Below are 21092 nucleotides of genomic sequence, written 5' to 3'. Positions count from 1 at the left end.
TCATGCATTGCCATTTCCATCACATTCTATTTGTTACAAGTGAGTTATGAGCCCACTCAGATTCAAGAAGAGGGGACACATACCCTCCCTCCTGATGCGAGAATGTCAAGGTCACATTGTAGAGCAGCATGTGGCATAGGGGATAATGTTGGGGCTATATTTGGAAAATATAATCTGCTACACAGGGTTAGTTATTAAATATAGAATGTGTGAAGTCAGTGAACTCATGGTAAATTATAGAGGTCACCAGACTTTGTGAAGAAATGGACAAAGTAAGGAGGCAGAAACTGCAGAATGTTTACATTCTTGCATTTGCAAGAGCAAAAGGATCCAAGAAAACAACGGGAGTTTAATCAAAGTCAGGTTAAATTTTCAATAAAGGCTTCACTCTGCATTCTACACTCCAGGTTACCTTGCTAATGGTGCTCTTATGGCAATTCATTCATCAGTTCACAAATTTTTAACGAGCGCCTACAACATGTGTCAGGGACTATTCTAGGCTCTTGGTGCATATCAGTAAATAAATGTAACAAAAAGTCCTACCCTCATGGACAGTGTATTCTAGTGGAGGCATGATATTGAAATAGATAACACTGCTTGTGAATTAAGTAAATGACAATTAGAGGTGAGGCTTCATGAAGAATGTTCTGAGCTGAAGTTTTGACAGGTGACTGTACAAGAGACAAAGTGGTGAGGTCTTTGGGAAAGAATTTTATAGGTTACTTCTTACAGGGTGAATTTGTCCTGCGAGTTTAAGGCGGCTTCTAGATACCCCTAACCTCTTGCTTCTTCCAAATCATGCTGCTTTATATCCATCTTGTGACCTTTGCTCTACTTGTTGGCATCACTGTCCAAGAGAAACCTCTAGGAACCCCAATACTTCAACCTCATCCTGTATATACACCTTTTTGTCATGTAACTTTGGCATTCCCTAAAGACACCCTATATTTCCTCCTGTGATTTGCCAACAGAATAAGGCAGACAAGAGTGTGTTAATTCTGAGACTAGATCTAAAGAAGTCTTTCATGTTTCCCCTTGTGCTCTTGCCCCTCTGCCATTCCCACGCAAGCATGCTGGGGTTGGCTTACTGCAGGATGAGAGACATGTGGACTAGAGCCCAGTCGCCTCAGTCCCCCCAAGCAACAGCCAGCCCACCCCCAGACACATGAATGAGCTCAGCCTACATCCCAGATGCACGAGCAATAAACTTATTGTTATATGCTACAAGAGTTTATGGTTGTTTGTTATGCAGCATTTTGGGGCAATAAAGGAATGACACGGCTGGGCAAAGTCAGGGCTCCTTCTCTTGGAGACCCGCTTACAATTCTATTTTGAAGCCAGTCAGCCCAGGTCCCTATCATTGCTGCTGGTGCTACCTTGGTTCTGGGCTGTGTGGAAGGATAACCAGAGTCAGAATTAACAGAGTTGCCTCTAGATTCATGACAAGGGGGAGGTGCGGAGGAATGAAGTGAAATTAGGCTTCATTTCTGCCCATGAAGTTTTGCATTTCATGTCTCCTGTCTGAAGGGACAAAAATCACTCCCAATGCCTACTGTGATTGACGGAAGAGGAAGAAGACCCGACAGAAACAGACCATTCCAGCTGCTCCTTTGATGCCCTTAAGCCATCAAGCTCCCTGCCCCAAAGTGGACTTAGCTTTTTTATTATAATTAAAGAGAAACCTGTTTTGGCAGCATTGTAGGAGGATGGAGGCCATACCATCTACTCTGTGGATGTGTCAGTCCTGGCAGTAATCTTGGCAAACTGAGCTCCTTTTCCAGAATGCATCAAGCAAGGATGGAGGGGCAGGCTATTTAATCTTGGCTTCCAAATAAAGGTGACAATTAACACTTTTGAGGAAAAAAATTGCCTCCAAACAAAACTAGCCTTTCAAGTAAGTGGAGTAGTTGCTCTCCCCACACAGTGTCAGAAAGCTTTCCGTGAGCTTATTCTTCGGTGTCTTGTACAGTCCCCATCAAAATGCAAATACCCCGGGGAGAGGTGACCTCTTTGACCTTCCGTAGTCAACACTTTGGGAAAGGTAGAATGATTTTAAAACAGCTGAGCAAAAGAAAGGCCATTCTGTTAATTGTTCATTTTCTGTCTTTCCCACTGGACTGTAAGCTCCAGGAGGTCTAGGACCATGTCTGTCTTGTTTATCCATCTATTTCCAGGGTCCAGGACACATAGGAAACCCTGAATAACACTTGTGGAAGGAAAGCAGAAGGGACAAAACATGAGAAGAAAAGGAGGGAAGGAAGCAACCAAAAGCATTCAGAAAAGAGTAAAAAAAAGCCAAATTAAAATCTCATGCTGCGTGCGTTTACCCTTATATTAACCAGTTAATAACCTCAAGACATTTATTGGGCATGCATGGGAGAGGGGTCTCTAGAGTAGGAGAAAGAACCCCCACTCTCTTACCTTAACCTGGTGTGGTTTTGAATTTTTACTCCTGTATACTCCAAGAAAAACAACACGATCAAGGCCAAGAAAGATTTTCTCAGTGGGGCATTTCACCGTTTTATGCATGAAACTTGATACACTCAAACTCCTCAGATCTTTGGGATTGAAACATTCAGAATGAGCACTCCAAAGCGACCGAGATGAAAAACAAGTTTCAGGAGGGCGCTCAGGTTTTCCCTAGTACTCTAGACTGGCTCAGTGGCTTCTCAACCTTTAATGTGCCTGCGAATCACCTGGGGATCTTGCTAAATATGCTGATTTTGATTCAGTAGGTCTGGGGCGAAGACCGAGATGCTGCATTTGTAACATGCTCCCAGGTGATGCCGATCTGCTGGCTCGAGGACCACACTTTGAGTATACAAGAGACTCGTGGTCTTCACCTCCACCGTCAGGGGTATGCATGCCCAGACTCAGCATTCCGGATCAGTGTCCCGCGCGTCCCTGGCCTTCTGCCGGGAGGGGAGGAGCCGGGGGCGGGGCGGGAGGAGTGGCGCGGGCCCCGCGTGGGTCCTGCCGGAGATCACCTCTGCCCGGTGGAGAGGCGGCCAAGCTGCGGCGGCGCAGGAGGGGGCGGGTTCGGGGAGGGCGCGGCCTCTGGGAGGGGGGCGTACGACGCGCATCCCCCGCGCTCGCTGGGGCCACTCGGGAGCCTCGCGGCAGCCCGGTGCCCCACTTGGCAATCCGCTCCGAGCTTCTTCCTCGCGCCCGCCTCCTCTTGTCACCTCCCGTCTCAGCCTCCTTGCTCCATCCCCGCCGCATCCAGCGCCATCCCGAGTGCCTCGGACAGCGAGAGGCGGTGCGTGGGGCTGCAGGGCGCGCCCTCAAGCGGACCCCGGCTCGGCATTGAGGGGCACGGGCAGCAGCATGGACACCAAGCGCTGCTTCGCCAACCGCTTCGATGACTACCAGGGCAGCCTGCTGGCGGGCCAGTGTGAGGAGGCAGTGGCGCCCTTGGTCACCGCCACCATCGAGCGCATCCTTCAGGAGCTGCCCCCGCTCGGGGGCGGCGCTGAGGCCCGGGGGGCGGCGGCCGCGGCCAGCAGCTGCCAAGGTGGGCTGTACGGCGGCGTGGCCGGGGTGGCCTACATGCTCTACCACGTCTCGCAGAGCCCGCTCTTTGCCGCGGCCCGGGAGCGCTACCTGCGCTCGGCCAAGCGCCTCATAGACGCGTGCGCCCGCGCGGAGGAGTGGGGCGAGCCGGACGCCGACACCCGCGCCGCCTTCCTGCTCGGGGGTGCGGGCGTGTACGCTGTGGCCACGCTCGTGTACCACGCCCTGGGCCGCTCCGACTACGTGCAGCCGCTGGGCAAGTTCCGGGCTCTGTGCGCCGTCTGCGCGCCGGTCTCCTTCTTGGAGTGCGGCTCGGACGAGCTGTTCGTGGGCCGCGCAGGCTACCTGTGCGCCGCGCTGGTGCTCAAGCAGAAACTCGCCCAGGAGGTAAGAGGCAGCCCCGGCCGCGAGGGGGCGCTCGCTGCCTGCCCGGCCGCGTCCCGCCCCGCCTCGCCGCGCGCGGCCCCGCAGCCCTGCCCGGGACCCCCAGCCCCGGGAGCAGCGCCCCTGGGTATTCGCTGTCTCTCTTTGTTTTTCTTGGGCGCTGTCGTTTCTTCAGTCTCTTGAGGTTTCTCTCCTTTTGTCCGTGTTCCCCCGTCTCTCTTTAAGTTTCTCATTTGTTGGGATGCCGAGTCTTTGCGCTTTGTTGGTGTTTTACGTTAACCGTGGCATCTCCCCAGATGCCTTTTCGCCCAGTAGCAGTTTGGAGGCCGTTTCAAATAAGGTTAAAAAAAAAAAACCCTTGAAAATGGAAGGGATTTCCCTTCCTTTGACTCTTCTGTCAAAAGCTGAAGCATCCTTGAATGTTAGAGTACTAGCAAAGTAGTGGAAGTTTGGGGGCTGATGATACTATCATTGTCTCCATCACTAATGTGGAGGAAAGTTGCGTCTGTGACCCCTGGGTCTGTAACCCAGACTTACTGCCCAGCTGTAGGTCTGATGTGCTTACCGTGTTGCTTACTATTCGGTTCATCTCATGGCTGTTATAAAATGCATGTCTGATGGAGGTGTCTTCTTTTAAATACATAAATGTAGACAGAATTTTACCCCGTTGTAATTGAATGTGCGTTTTTCATTTTAAAATGTGTAGTTAGGATTGTCAAGAGGACAGCATGCTTGACGGGGCAGGTTTTCTTAATGAATAGCTTTCCAGTGGCTCCTTGAAGTGAATTAGATTTCACAACTATATGAGTTTTTTTTCTGGATTCACTTCAAATACAGCGTGTGGATATTAGAAGAGAATGTACCAGTTCCTGTGGAGTAAGAAAAAAAATCCTCCAAAGGATCATAGTAACTAGAACTGAAAGAGAGTCACTTTCATTCATAACCCACTGGAGGCAAATACTGTTCTAGGGAGGAAGTGACACATTTAACTTGGCTTTATTTGGGTGAGAGGCATTTGAAAAAAAAAATTAAAGGTACACAGTGTTTTAAAAGTGTAATTAACTTAGATAACCTCTGCAGAGGCAGACTTGATTTTTTTTTTATTTATAGCAGGTGAGGTTGATTCAAGTGAGAATAAAAGATTACTAAAGACTGCACTGTGCTAGCAGGGCAGCAAAGGTCTGTGTGACAAAGTTGTCTTGAAATAGTTCTCTCTGCCTCTGAGTCACTTATCTGCTAGCAGTTTCCCAAGGGCCCTTCCAGTTGTATAAAACCTTTTAGAAGGCCACAGGGCTATTTACATATCATTTGCATTATATTTGCATCTGCGCCTCAGATCTTGCAGTCTGGCAATAGGCAATTTTCAAATCTGTTCTTTTTCCCCCAGTTGTTTTCCTTAGACTTGCTTCTTTCCCTTTCCATGCCTTGGGGCTTTTTCTCCAGAATGGAATGGGGAAGAGTGGGAGACCCATCAGGTCATACAGGTGGAAACAGACCAGAAGGACTTCTTGCCCCAAAACTGGTGGCCCAGGGCCAGTCTGCAATGCTGATCCACAAAGACATTTATTAAGAACTCTCTTCTGCCCTCCTGCCAAACCAGATCTTTCTGTTTATACTAATCAAGTTGAGGTGCTTTGGCCCCTGCTCCCAGGAGATAGCTCAAGCTCTGAGGGTAAAAAAACAGCTCCTAACCTGAGCAAATCAGCTTGTCTCAGGGGTGGCCTCGGCTGCGGCAATCCAAGTTCAGGCTTGAAAGGTGCAGGGCAGGGGCTAAGCATGCCAGGCTGGAAGCCCTTGGAGGGGAATATACAAGTCTTATGCAGCATCCCCACTCCCATGTCCTAGCCAGCATATGGCTTTGCCCTCAGTAGATGATTCACAAACCTTGATTAAAGTGAATTGTGAACTTCTGTTATTTCTCTAAATAATCTGTCATTGTGTCCTGGGTTTCTTTCTCTCCAATGACATTTGTATTCCCTTTCCTCTGGCAGTTCCCTCAGTTATCACCCTAGGCTAGATCCTCCCCACACTACTTGGCACATCTTTGGCACCTAATAGTTGAATGAATGAATCGCCATTTACTGGGATTAGTGCAGTATCCTCTGAGCTAGAGTCTCCCACTCAAGCCATTCCACGTACCTCTGAGAAACCAATCTTCTTAAGAACACTTCATTATGTCATTTCCCTGCTCAGCATCCTGCAATGGCTTCCTATTACCTTTTCTCCAGTGGCTTCTCATCTCACTCGCAGTTAGAGCTAAGATACTTAAAATGGCTGACAAGGTCCCACATGATCTGGTCCCCTGCATAGCTACTCCGCTTCTTGCTCACTCTGCTTCAGCCACACTGGCCTTGCTGTTTCAGGTATTCTACTGTCTCAGGGTGTTTATACCTGCTGTTCCCTCTGCTTGGAATACTTCCCCCTAGCTAGTTTAATAGCTAGCTCCCTGACCTCGTACGGGTTGTTGCCTCCTCACTGAGGCCTGTTAAAATTGCAACCCTGTCCCCTGACTTATGCCCCTTTCTTGTTTCATTTTACTTGTTTTGTTTGTCTTCACCGATTAGAATGGAAGCTCCATAAGAGCAGAGAGTTTGTTTCATTGCTGTATTCCCAGCATTAGGACAGTGCGTGATACACATTTAGGTATTCAACTTGCCTTTTGTTTGGTGGTGTTGCAAATGTTGTCCACTCTCTGGCTAGCATTATCACTCAGTTTTAATGGTGTCTCATTTATCAATATTTTCCTTTATGGTGGTGCTTTTGGTGTCACATTTAAAAAATCCTTTCCTACCGCCAGTCTCAGTAAATATTGGTTGAATGAATGAACTAAATGAATGCTAGTTTCTTACAAATTTTGCCTCAGATCAAGCTTAACCGTTAGACTGGTGCTTGTTAAACGTGAATGTTCATAGGCATCACCTGCAGATCTTGTTAATAAAAGAGATTTGGATTCAGCAGGCCTGAGATTCTGCATTACTAACAAGTTCCTTGATGACGCTGATGCTACTGGCCCAAGGACCACACTTTGACTAGCAAGGCAATACAATACTGCATAGGGTTTGGCGTTATACTAGCCACGTCTATTAAGGTATGTTATAAGACACAATTCTATGAAGCTTGATATATTTATAAGGTTGTAGCTTAGAATACTGATTACTGTATCCTACCGTGTTTTCATTATGAGGACCCACAAAAGGAATTTCTTTCAGGACTTAGAAATAGAACTAGTTGTGTTCCTCCTGGAAATTGATTGAATTTTTTAAATCTTCAGAATATATCATGTAACTGACTGTTTCTCACTTTATGTTGGTTACTAGGAAGCATATGGCCAGAATTGTGGTCCACATAAACTTGCATACAGTGCCTTATCCATATATTTTTGTTTACTTAGCATTTACCCCGGGTTTATCTAATTTTTTTCTTCCTTAGTTTACCCTTTTCTGAATTTTCTTCCATTTGATTTTGTTTGTGTTTATGTGCATGAGATGAAGAAAATCCGTGTGCACGTAGAGAGAAACAGACATGCAGAGACAGAACCACTCTATCCAGGTGATATATATATATTTTTTTTTTTTTTGAGGAAGATTAGCCGTGAGCTAACTACTGCCAATTCTCCTCTTTTTGCTGAGGAAGACTGGCCCTGAACTAACATCCATGCCCATCTTCCTCTATTTTGTACGTGGGACGCCTAGCACAGCATGGCTTTTGCCAAGTGGTGCCATGTCGGCCCCCAGGATCGGAACCGGCGAACCCTGGGCTGCCAAAGCGGAACGTGTGCACTTAACCGCTGCGCCACCAGGCTAGCCCTGATATATTTTTGTTTAATTTGGCCCTCCTGGAAATACTCAAAGGAAGTAGCTTTGAGGTTTTGTTAGGCATATATCTGAGCAATGGGGCACTGAAGTCCCAAGAAATCACACCATAAAAGCTTGAATTGGGTTTATTCTGCTTTCCAGATTGGTGGAAATGTAGCAGGGAAAAGGAAGTTAGAAAAAATGGTGGAGGGATTAAGGGGAGGCCTAGGGAGCATAGTTAAAATAATAACTTTGCCACTGGGTGACCTTGGACAAATAATTTAACATCTTTGAGCCTCAATTTCCTCACTTGTAAAGTGGATTAATAATAGCTTCTTCATTCACTTATTCTGTTGTTTAGTCACTCATTCAATGAGTGTCAGGTTTCTACGTATGCCAGGCCTCCTTACTAGATGCCAGGATTTAGTAGTGAACAAAAATCAATATAATTATGTTGTTAGAAGTGCTCTGAGGGAAGTAAACAGGAAATAACTGGGGGCGGGGCAGGCAAGGGGAGGGTTGCTGCCTAGCATACATTAGTAAGGAAGGCTTCTCTGTGGAGGTGATGTCCTGGCTCCTCACTGAAGCATGAGAATGAAGTGGCTGCTTTAAGAGCAGGCTTTCCAAGCAAAGGGGATAGCAAGGACAAAGCCCCCAAGGTGGGAAACTGCTTGGAGATTTCAAAGAAATGGAAGGTGGCCAGCATGGCTGGAGCAGGGTGAGGGAAGGCTGCGGGACAGAGGAGTTTGAGACTGGGAAGGAGCCATGAGCAGGGTAAAATAGATCCTGTGGGGCCAGGTGGGTCAAACTTAGGAGTTTGCATTTGTTTCAGGTTTAAACAGGGGAAGGTCTTCGTTTTATTTACCTTTTAAAAAGATCGCTCTGGTTTTCTGCATGGACAGTGGATTGAACAGTATTAAGAATGGTCACAAGGGGGACTGGTTACAGGAAATTTAAACCCCTTTTGTGCCGAGGACTCCTTTGTAAATCTGCTGAGACCTACAGTACCTCTTAGAATAACATTTTTAGACGCATAAAATAAAGCACACAGGATTACAAAGAAAGCCAATTATATCGACATTCAGTAACGAAAACATTTTAAAAAATGTGTAATGCAGTAGCGTATGTGCTTCTTTATTAACACATTAAATAAGATTTTGCAGCAGGCTTAAGGATTATGGTACTTTTGAAATGTATGAGGGTCAATGATATTTCGAGATATCTTCAACAACTGCAGTGTGATATGAATATATCTGTGATTTCTATAGGTGGCAAAGTCACAAGTACTACTCGTGGCTTGTGGTCTGCATTTGTAATGAAAGGAAATGTTAAATTGTTTAAATAAGATTTGAAAAAATATAGATGGGATTTTATTTTCCCAGCCAAAAGGGACTGGTCTGGAAGTTGCTGTGATGACTCAGCCTAGATAAAGTGCCTAGTGTAGTGCTTGGCACAGGGTAGCTGCTTAATGAAATCACTGTTATTCCCTTTTGCTTCTGCTAACAGAAAATCAAAAGTGATTCTGAACATCACATAGAAAATTATACCCAATACAAGGAATCTATCTTCCTAACATGATTTAAAAAACTATTAGATTGTTAATTGGGTCCTCAGCTCATTCCTAAGGCAGGTGGTTGGCAGCTGTATAAGTGGGGGTGCTTTTAGCTGCAAATACCAGAATGTTCAATAAAACGTGATCTAAATAATGGGAATATTTATTACCTCACTTTACAGACAGTGTAAAGCTGGGCCATTCCAGGATTGGTTCAGCCTCAGGGAAGTCGTCAGAACCCAAGCCTTTCCTTTTCCTCAGCTATTCTTGGTGTGTGAGCTGTATAACTCTTCAAGGTTGCATGGTGGCTGCTGCCATTTCAAACATTGTGTCCCCATACAGCTGAAGTAGAAAGGGATGGTCTGAGGCTTTTTTCTTGCCTCTTTTTATCATGTAGAACATTCTATCCTTGAAGAATTTCCATTCTGCCTGATGACCCAGCGCTTGGTCACTGGCCCAGTGCTGGCCACTTCTGGTTTCAGGGGAGGCTGGGAAGGTTAGTCTCCTTCAGTTCTAACCTCTGTCATTGGGTGCAAGTTCTGAGAAGAAAGAAGAGGGGAATGGCTGTTGGGTGGTTACCAAAGTGTCTGCCCCTTGGCATCCCTTGGCAAGGTCTGTCTCATGACCTCCTACTTCCTTGGCTATTGTGAATAATGCTGCAATGACCATGGGATGCAGATATCTCTTCAAGATCCTGTTTTCATTTCCTTTGGATAAATACCCAGAAGAGGGATTGCTGGATCATATGGTAGTTCTATTTTTATTTTTTTCAGGAAACTCCGTACTGTTTTCCATAGTTGTTGTACCAATTTACACTCCTACCAACAGTACATAAGGGTTCTCTTTTCTCCACACCCTCACCAACACTTCTCTCTTGTCTTTTTGATAACAGCCATGCTAACAGGTGTGAGGTGATATCTTACTGTGTTTTTTACTTATTTTATTGAGGTCACATTGGTTTATAACATTATATATTTCAGGTGTACATCATTATATTTTGACTTCTGTGTAGACTGCATCATGTTCACCACCAAAAGTCTAGTTGCCATCCATCACTGTACACGTGTGTCCCTTTACCCCTTTTGCCTTCCCTGCACTCCCTTCCCCTCTGGTAATCACCAATCTGGTCTTTGTATCTGTGTGTTTATCTTCCACATGTGAGTGAAGTCATACAGTAATTGTCTTTCTCCGTCTGACTTATTTCGCTTACCATAATACTCTCAACATCCATCCATGTTGTCACAAATGGCATGATTTCATCTTTTTTATGGCTGAGTAATAGTCCATTGTGTGTATACATGCATACACACACACTGCATCTTCTTTATCCATTCATCCTTTGATGAGCACTTAGGTTGCTTCCAAGTTTTGGTCATTTTGAAAAATTCTGCAGTGAGCATAGGGGTGTAGATATCTTTTTGAATTAGTGTTTTCATGTTCCTTGGGTAAATACCCAGAAGTGGAATAGCTGCATCATATGATATTACTATTTTTAGTTTTTTGAGAAATCTCCATACTGTTTTCCATAGTGGTTGCACCAATTTACATTCCCACCAGCAGTGTATGAGGGTTCATTTTTCTTCACATCCTTTCCAACAGTTGTTATTTCTTGTCTTTTTAATAATAGGCATTCTGACGGGTATGAAGTGATCTCCTTGTAGTTTTGATTTGCATTTCCCTAATATTTAGTGATGTTGAACATCTTTTAATGTGCCTGTTGGCCATTTGTATATCTTCTTTGGAAAAATGTTCATGTCTTCTACCCATTTTTTGATATCATCTCCTCAGGCAAGGGAAACGGAAGAGAAAAACAAATGGGACTACATCAAACTAAAAAGCTTCTGCACAGCAAAGGAAATCATCAACAAAACGAAGAGACAACCCACCAACTGGGAGAAAATATTTGCAAATCATATATTGGATAAAGGGTCAATATCCAAAATATAAAGAACTCATACAACCCAACAAAAATGAGAAGCGTCTATGCGGTTCTTCTGCCCCTTTTTTAATTGAGGTGGTGTTTGCTATTGAGTTGTGTGAGTTCTTTATTTATTTTTGATATTAATCCCTTATCCAAAATATGGTTTGCAAATATTTGCTCCTGTTCTGTGGGTTGACTTTTCATTTTGTTAATTGTTTCTTTTGCTCTGCAGAAGGTTTTTAGTTTGATGCAATCCTGTTTACTGAGTTTTTGCTTTTGTTTCTTGTGTTTTTGGTGTCATATCCAGAAAATCATTGCCAAGACCAATGTCAAGGAGCTTTTTCCATATGTTTTCTTTTAGGAGTTTTACAGTTTCAGGTTTTAAGTCTTTAATCCATTTTGAGTTAATTTTTGTGAGTAGTGTAACATAGGAGTCCAGGTTTATTCTTCTGCATGATTATCCACTTTACCCAGCACCCTTTATTTATGAGACTGTCCTTTCCCTGTTGAGTATTCCTAGCTCCCATGTCAAATATTAGTTGACCATGTATTTAGGGAGTTGTCTATGGGCTCTTGATTCTGTTCCCTTGGTCTATGTGTCTGCTTTTGTGTCAGTACCATACTGTTTTAATTAGTATAGCTTTGTAATATAGTTTGAAATCAGGATGTGTGATGCCTCAATCCCTGTGATTGCCAAGAAGATATAAGAACTAACACGGATTGATCACTTATCGTGCACTGTCATAAGCACTTTACATATATTATGTCATTTAATACTGCTGGCAGCCTTATGACATAGGCACCATTACTATCTCCATCCTACCCAGTGAGGGAAATGAGGCACAGAGGTTGTAGAACTTGTTCCAGGTTACACAGCTAGTCAGTGGCAGAGATGGGGTTTCATCCCCCACAGGCTGGTTGCCAAATCTGGGCTTTGAATTAGTGCTCCTCACACTTGAATGTGCACACAAATCTCTTGGGGATCTTGTTAAAAATGAGGTTTTGATTCATTAGGTTTGGGGTGAGGCCCGAGATACTGCATCTCTAACAAGCTCCCAGGTGATGCTGCTGCTGGTTCATTGAACAGACATGAGTAAAAAGCTCTAGATCACTATTTTTTCCTTAATTTTATGGGATTGCCTATCAGTACATTTGATCTCCCAAAACTTCGTGATTTTCATTGTTCATTCTTTGTACTGAAATGATTTCTTCCATGAATGCCAGAATATCAGCTCTCTAGTTCATAGTTTATGCTAAAGGAAAGATTCACTGCCTGGCACATCTCCTTGCGGTTTTAAGGCCTCTGTTAATGTCTATGAATGAGTGCACAGATTTCTTTTTTCTGATAAATATAATTTTGTACCATATACACATGGTTTATTAAAGGTGCAAATAGACCACGTTCCAGCGGTCTTAAATTTTTTAAATTATTTCATAACAATAAGAGACACTTTATTATGACATTCCTAGATCAGATAGAAAAAATGATCTTTATGCTCATGGAACCACACCCATTTTAGCATCATTCAGTTAAATTCACCCATGCTACATAAAGTAGTGCTGCCTCCAACTCTGAATTTATTTAAATTGACTATGCTTAGACATTTTCCTTTTTATTTTTAAATTTTTCCTGATACAGTGATTTAACAGACCTACTCAAAATAACCCAGATTTCCTTAGATATAATTTGTTTATACCTTTTCATCTGTTAATATACGTTCCACTAAAACCTAAACTTATTATTTGTATTATAATTATTTGAAGAGAGCATGGCTTGTAATTTTGTTACTGAATAAATAAATTGGGGAAATATGCATAATGAAAATGCTTTTAAACGTACTGAATTATTTATTTTGCCAGTAACTTCACCTCCCAGTGTTCTATAAGGCGGTTGTTTTAATGGAATTTCACTATATTTATTGACCTTTGAATGTGAAAACGATAGATTGTATAAATTATTAACTTGGCTAATTTCATTTTTGCTGGTTAATTTAATAAGTGATGTTTGCCATATGACCGACTCCTACACAATGGATTCCCGCCATGTGGCAGGGAGGTCCTTTAATATCCCCATGTGGTGATAATCTCTTGGTAAACTTGCTGACAGTCCATGATGTATCCAAGTAAGTGTTTCTCTTTGTGATTCACTTTTACTAATTGATCTCTGACCTACATTCATTAATTAAGTACAATACCTTGGATGTTTGGTTTGTTCCAAAGAAAAACATGTTCTCATGCATTATTTATATATATCTAAGTGGCTCTTGTCTTTTCCTAATTATTTTCTTTATGGATTTAGTTACTAGGGAAATCTACCAAGTTAACAGGCTCATTATTCTTGGGGTGCTAGCCACTTAGACAAACTGGATTTTCAAGAAGTCATCTGATCCATTCTTTCTTTTAGCAAGCTGAACAAAGAAGTGTTTTGTGTAAGATCAGATTTCCTTTTCTCGATAGCTTTACCCATTCAACAACTCAGACAAATGAATGACTTTGACACGTTGAAGTGTGTGTGTTGCTACCTGGGCCATAAAGAAGCTGTTTCCCAGATGAGAGTTAGTCTTACAGACTTCACGGGTGAGAGAATCATCTAAATGAGAGGTGGCAAAACAAATATTGGTCATAGCATTATGTGCAGTTAGCTGTTACTGAGCCCATCTGCTGGCTCCATTGCTTTGCATGGAATAGATTCCCTGTGCTCAGTGGTGTGTTTAAGTTTGGTGTCCATAGCAACCAAAGCATCACCAATCTCAAAGCAAGCACTGTAGGGACCGGCTGAATCTCCACTCATACAATGACTTTAGGAGGGAGCCACATTCCTAACAGACTTTATAGCTATCTAAGGCTGAAGAGATCCAATGCTCAACCAGAAAGGAAGTAGTGTCCTCATGCACATTTCCCTCATTTAATCTTGCTATTTGAAATGTTTTCTTCTTTTCTTGTGAGGCAAAGAGAATTGCACATGTATCACAAGTTGAGATTGTTGAAATAGGTTGCACTCTCAATGAAGACATTAAAACATCGTGGTTAAGAACAGAACTGTCAGAGTCAGGTAGCAAGGATTGAATCCTCTGGCTCCACCATAGTAACTGGTTGACCTTAGTCAAGTTACTTAACATCTTTGAGGTTTCATTTCCTCATGTGCAAAATGCAATACAAGGAGCACTCACCTTATAGGTGTGTTATGAAGATCCACTGAGAATGTGCATGTAATGTGCTTAGCAGAGGGTCTGCTAGCACAAAGACTTTGTATAAGTCGTCCATTATTTTATTAGTATTTCAAGTGTTATTGATGTGAAGTGAGACTCAGCATTGGCTAAATAACATAGGTATGTTTTGTGGGCATTCAGCCTAATATTCCCTGTGGTGGTATTCAGAGCTGCTCTGTCCCTGATCACTACAGCAAAGCTTTGAGTTCTCCACACAGAGGCCATAAAGGGCTGGAGGGAAATATCATCTGCTCTGCCATGCAGGAGATTAAGCTGAGCAGCTCAGAGAGATTATGTGTCAAAGTAAATTGAGTGGCTGGTCATCACCCCTGAAACACGAACCTGTGCAAGTTACCCTCTGCACTTTGCTTCTTCCAGGAAAAGGACTGTTCTTTTCTCTTTCTAAAATTTCAGGCTCTTTGTGGACTTATTCTAGGAATTGGCTTTCCTGTGTCTCTCATTTGTACTCTTCAGAGTAAATCACCTAATTAGGTTTAAGCAACTGTAAATTGCTGTGCAGGCGATGTTGGAATGTTTGTTTCTTCCTCTGTTCTCCCAGAATCTGAGTGGCGGATTCAAGAAGCTCTTTCTGGCTCTTAAGTTCTCTTTGCTTCTAAAGATCATTTGCTTGCATGGCACTAATTCAGAATTTCAGATGAATTTCAATAGTTGTGTCTCTGGCAAGGTGACAACTTCAAATGAGTTTTCCTCAGCAAACGTTCCAGGGCATGTATATTTGGTAGCTTGTTTCAGAAAAGGATTAATAAAATTAAGGATTCTTTCAAGTGTTTCTTCAGCTTCTGGGCCCAGAAATTGTTTTTCTTGCATTAATGCACTTTTCTATTTGCATTCAAGACCATGTGGTATAGACTCACTGTCAGTTTTACAAACTGAAATCTACATTTTACTCTTTAGCTCTTAGCTCCTATTTATATTCGTTGATAACATGATGATCTTAATATTTACACCTACACTACTAATAAAGGTTTAATTATGGCTTCCTCCTGTCCCTAATCATTAAGTTATGTGTATTCACTAGTTCTGCTTACAACCCTCAGTACAACACCAACTGGCTCTAGGTCTTGGCCTTCGTCTCCATGGGGGTCTGTTATATTTTTCTCTGATTTGTGGACTTAGGTCAGTGTTTCTCAGACTTGAATGTGCATTAGAATCCCCGGGAGCACTTGTTATAACACACATGGCTGGGCTCTATCTCCAGAGTTTCTGGTTCAGTAGGTCTGGAGTAGGGCCTGAAACCTTGCACTATTAACAAGTTCCCGGTGATGCTGCTGCTCACCTGGAGACTACATTTTTAGAACCGCTGTCTTAGACTGTACCTTTAACCTTGGCCAAATATCTCTGAAATGTGAAAACTAAGTGAAGGCATATGGTGGTAGTACCGTGAACTTATCACCCCTAGAAAATAACTCAAAGGATAGGACTTAACTATATGACAGGCACTGTGATAAGCATATTCATTTCAGGGGAGAACATTGTGACTGAGAGGTTCAGTAACTTGTCTGTCATCATACAGCTGGTAAAGTAGTTGAACCCACAGTCGTCTGACTCTAGAGCTTAATTTCGAGAGATTGAAGTCAGTTAAGACTTCTGCATGCTTTTCTGCTAAAGTACACACTACCACCTGGAGAGGGAGTTGTACCTCAAGACATTTGGAAGAATAGCCTAAACTCGACTCTCTGAAGCTCAAGTTGTTTCTGAAGTTTAACTTAAAATTGAGTAAAAATGACAGCACAAGAAAATGCTCTACAATTGTCCCAAACTTCCAGAAGCCTGTGAGTCTAAGCTTCCTGGTACGTTAGAAAGGTTCAGGAATTAGAAGTTCTAGAAACCTTTGGTGATAGTGGGGGTTTGGGTCAGGTCTGAAAACAGAACTGGTTGCAAGGTTGGTACAGTGGTTAGACTCCTGGATCCTTTCCCAAACCCAAGCAACTAGATGATGGTCTTAGGCCAGGTTCTCCAAAAACTGACTCTGAGGTGTAGATTTATGTGGAAGTGCTTCATTAAGGACGTGCTCCCAGGAGAAACCAGAATGGGAGTGGGGGAAACAATGAAGGGTAGGAAGCCAAGCAAAGGTGTGATTTTAGGCTAAGTCCCAGCCTTTGTGTCATCCTGTAGGGGAGCTATGGAGTCTAAATTACATCTCAAAGTTTGTCTTGACTAGAGGCATACTCTCGCACCAGTAATTCACTACAGCTAGGAGATAGGCATATAATCTTCCAGATACGTCCAGCTCTTTTGGCATGTTGCCAGACTGGCTCTTGTGGCCCAAAAGTAGGACTCTGAAGAAGGCTGCAGGTGAGAGTTGTTAGAAGCAAAGCACATGGACACTGGGGGATGGGTTCACAGAATCAATAGGAATGGTCTCAGGGGTTCTGGAAGGAACATCGACAGTTTCCATACATGGGCCCTCCAGACCTTAGTAGAAGCCTTAGTGTTCATGTTCTTGACAGACTGAATTAAAGAAGCTCTGGGTTTTGAGGGCCAAGACACAGTCAAGGGCAAAGATGAGGTACTTCACTGAAAACGGCAAGATTACATGCTGAATGGTGAGACATCGCCCCAATCCCATCCCCCGCCCCCATCCACGTAGCCCCTTCCTCAGCTCAACTCCAAGAACAGTGGCAGACACACTTGTCTCCCAAGTGGTAGATTGAAGGAGGGTCTATGGTTGTCAGATTCAACAAAAAAGAACCACAAATACATTTGTAGGGGTAACCCCTCCCAGTGAAAAAGCAGTTATACTGCCTTGTTACCTGACAGTAAAGGCCACCAATTGCCTAGCCCTCTCCCACACCTAGAGTTCCCAATGAGCTTTTTAGGTTGAGACTCTTAAACAGCAACTGTCAAAAGACTGAGGGGCCGGCCTGTGGTGTAGTGGTTAAGTTTGGCACACTTTGCTTCAGCGGCCTGGGTTTGCTGGTTCAGATCCTGGGTGCAGACCTATGCCACTAGTCAGCCTTGGTGTGGTGGCAACCCACATATAAAGTGGATGAAGATTGGCACAGATGTTAGCTCAGGGCTAATCTTCTTCAGCAAAAAAAAAATTTGAGGGAAGCATCCAATCTGGAAGACAGTGGTCATAACAAAATAAGTAAGAAAACTGAACTTGGAGTAAACAGTTATTAGGAACAGAAGAGAACTGCTCAAATCTCTAGTTAATATTGTGAGGAAAGTGATCACATGTATGAACTAAAAGCAAGATATTATTGAAAGCAATATTCAGAGCACAGAAAAAGAACTTAGAAATTAAAAATATAGCAGAAATAATTCAGGAGAAGGATTAGAATATTAAGTTGAGGAAATGTCCCTGAAAGTTCAACCAAAAGGCAATGAGATTGATAAAAAGAGAAAAGACGAACTAGAGGAAGTCCAACCTCTGTCCAGTAGTCAGTCCCAATATAAGAGAACAAAGTAAATGGAAGGGAAAATTAGGAAAAAAGATTTTTCACAAGTGAAAGACATGAATTTCCAGATCGAGGGGGCCCACCAGCTTGTTGGATGGAAAAAGAATGAAGAGTTTCTAACGGCTTCCAAGAAGAAAAACTAAACTGGTTCCATAAACGGATTATCTCTGCACTTTGAATAGCAACTTAGGAAGCTATAAGACAATGGAGCAAGGACTCCAAAATTCGCAGAGAAAATTCTTTATCAACTAGAATTCTATAGTACTCGAAATTATCAAGTATGAGAGTAGAAAAATAAGTTTGCAAGATCTGCAAAAACAAAACATTTCTTTTGGTCCGTTGCAAAGGGAGAATGAACCAAGAAATGGGGAAATGTGGATCTCAAAACCTGGAGCTCTAGTACAGGTGGAATCACAGGAAACTTCTAGAATGATGGTAAAAGACAGCCTTGAAGGCAGCCAGTGAGTACTGAAGCAGAGCTACAGCTGGGATGTTGCCAAGAGGAAAAAAAAAGGATTACCTGATGTGTTTGGCTGTACCTAGAGGAGTTTTGCAGGTCTGTTGGAAACTTTTGGCATGAATTTGTTAGAGACAAATAGGAAACCAAACAACGATATAAAAAGAAAAGGCAATTATTAACTTCGAGGGGGGAGAAAGGAGGAGAAAGGAAATGATAATCATTGCACATAGTATTGCTCAAATATTGGTTTCACCAAATCAATATTGTTTTGGTCAAATATGTGATATAACTGTTTTGGGTGTTTGAAAAAGGAGGTGTATATATGGAGAGATTATAAGAGAGCTAAATCTTCATCTTCCATGTTAGGAGATTAATAGCACCTAAAATGGAAAAGTCAAATAGGTGTATAAGGATGTCATTTAGAGATATGAAGATAAGTAGCTAGAACAAAATACAGATAAAAGCTTTTTAATTTTTGCCTCAGAGGAGTGAGAATGTGGATGGAGAGGGGTGAGGCAGGAGCCTGATAGTATTTTGAAGAACTCTTCGCTTTTTAAACTATGCACACAATTTTTTTTTTTGAGGAAGATTAGCTCTGAGCTAACATCTGCCAATCCTTCTCTTTTTTCTGAGGAAGACTGGCCCTGAGCTAACATCCGTGCCCATCTTCCTCCACTTTATATGTGGGATGCCTGCCACAGCATGGCTTGCTGTGTAGTGCCATGTCCACACCCGGGATCTGAACCGGTGAACCCCGGGCCGCCAAAGCAGAACATGCACACTTAACTGCTGTGCCACTGGGCTGGCCCCACAAATTTCTTTAAGAAATACAAGCACCAAGAGAATACCGTCATGCGTCAATTAAAGACAGAGGTGTGATCTGAGAAATGTGTCATTGGGCGATTTCGTCATCGTGCGAACATCATAGAGCGTACTTAGACAAACCTAGATGATGTAGCCTGCTACACACCTAGGCTATGTGGTACCAATCTTATGGGACCACCATGCGGTCCGTTGTTGACTGAAACATTATGTCGTGCATGACTGTAAGTGACTCTTTGTCTTAATTAAGTTATACTCTTTGGCTGTGATTTTTCTGTATTCTGTTCTACACATGTATCCTGTTCCTGCTCAATGATTAAGAAATGTTATCAGAGAACATTTATGGAATGTTACCTAATAACAAATATAATGTCATTTATAGGTAAATTTTGTCAACAAATATTTCCCCATCAAAAATATGGCTTGCTGTATCCCTTGTATCCTTATAAGTAACACTAAATTAGGATTTAAATGATGACATTTTATTAGCTTAAATGGTTGAATAGCTCTGTCAATTAAAATCTCCATATGGTCTAAATAGTTGTGTCACCTTTAATAAAGTATTGAGTGAAATAACGAGGGTCAGAGCTACATCTATTAAGCTTGTACCCAGGAAGGAGGAGGAGAGAACCCAGTTAAAATAATGAAAAGTGAAAGTATAGATAATTAGGATACAATAAACACTAGTTGAACTATTTATGTAAAGCAGAACAAAATAATGGTTTATTCATGGCAGTGGCCCTAAGCTGTTCCAAGATCCTAAAATGCTCCCAAGTCATTGCAACCAATAGTAACTAATAATTATATAGAACATTGTGTGCTAAGTACTTTTTACATAAACTGTCCCGTCTAATTCTCACAATATCTCTTCAAGTTAGAAATTATTGCTACCTTCGTTTTCAGAAGAGAAAATAGAAAACATTGAAAAGAAGTTAAGTAACTTTCCCAAGGATATAGGGTTGACGAATAGGATAATGATAATATTTATTGCCCAAGCAGGATAATTTTGATAGGAACCAATCAGTTGGGAATCTAAGACGAGAGAGAGAAATCAAGATTTACCCATGGGACTTAGGGCTCCCAGTTGATAAGGGATTGAATCTAGTCTAGAACTCAATTTATTCTTCAAAGTTGTTATCTTTCTGCTGCCTTGGGCTGGTGGTACCATTAGTGTTAAAGTTCCCCATTCCCTAAATATACAAATAAATGTTGTCTGAATGGCAAATACTTGTTTCTGTTCTTTAAGAGAACCCTCAAAGGAGTGGGCCGAGCTTCTAAATCAGTCCTGGGGGTTCCGGACTGAATTAGTTGCTCCCTCCCACCCCAGATTCCTCACAGTAGCTTGAAAAGTCAGAGGAAGTGTCTGGAGGGCATTCAGATACAGGTGAGAAGTTCCTGATTAGAACATGGTAAAAGAACTCGTAGTGATGGTATTGCAGACAAGCGTGGATGATTAAGTGCGAGGATTGAAAGTAGATGGCAGCTCGTGGAAGCAGAGTTTGGTGTTTGGCAGACTATGGTGGTTGGGCAGGGCCTCCGGAGTGGGAGAGATGTTGGTCAGAGGTTACAAACTTCCAGTTATAAGATGAATAAGTGCTGGGGATCTAATGTGAAGCATGGTGACTATAGTTAACAATGCTGTGTTGTATACTTGAAAGTTGCTAGGAGAATGGATCTTAAATAGCCTCACCACACACACAAATGTTAACTATGTGAAATGATGGGTGTTCACTACAACTAATCTTATTGTGGTATTTGTTTCACGATATACATCAAATCATCACATCGTACACCTCAAACTTACACAATGTTATATGTCAATTATGTCTCAATAAAGTGGGGAAAAAATTTTTAAAAAGCTGGCAAATCACGAGATAAATAATCCTTAGCTGAAAGTTTCTAACACATTTGTTCCTTGAGTTTCTTTTGTTTTTTCTGATAAGCCTGTTTTCTTAATCCATCCCTTTCCCCAGCATCTCTGGCTGCCCGTTTGGGTGTACTGTTCACTGCAC

The 21092-nt window shown here is 42.5% G+C and overlaps 1 protein-coding gene across 1 annotated transcript in view; it reads left to right on the top strand.

Annotated features, from left to right (window-relative positions):
* The first annotated feature begins 3100 nt into the window (after positions 1-3100).
* The window catches only part of LANCL3 (LanC like family member 3), an 87888-nt gene continuing 69896 nt past the window's right edge, over positions 3101-21092 (top strand). The window contains exon 1 of the mRNA XM_046672750.1: positions 3101-3900. Coding sequence (XP_046528706.1) covers positions 3328-3900 — 573 coding nt within the window. The 5' untranslated portion in view covers positions 3101-3327. The remainder of the gene's footprint in view (positions 3901-21092) is intronic.

The sequence above is a fragment of the Equus quagga genome, chromosome 10, assembly GCF_021613505.1.
Source record: "Equus quagga isolate Etosha38 chromosome 10, UCLA_HA_Equagga_1.0, whole genome shotgun sequence".
NCBI classification, from domain to species: domain Eukaryota; kingdom Metazoa; phylum Chordata; class Mammalia; order Perissodactyla; family Equidae; genus Equus; species Equus quagga.
Note: the sequence above shows the minus strand (reverse complement) of the source record. Positions and strands in the feature narration are given on the sequence as shown.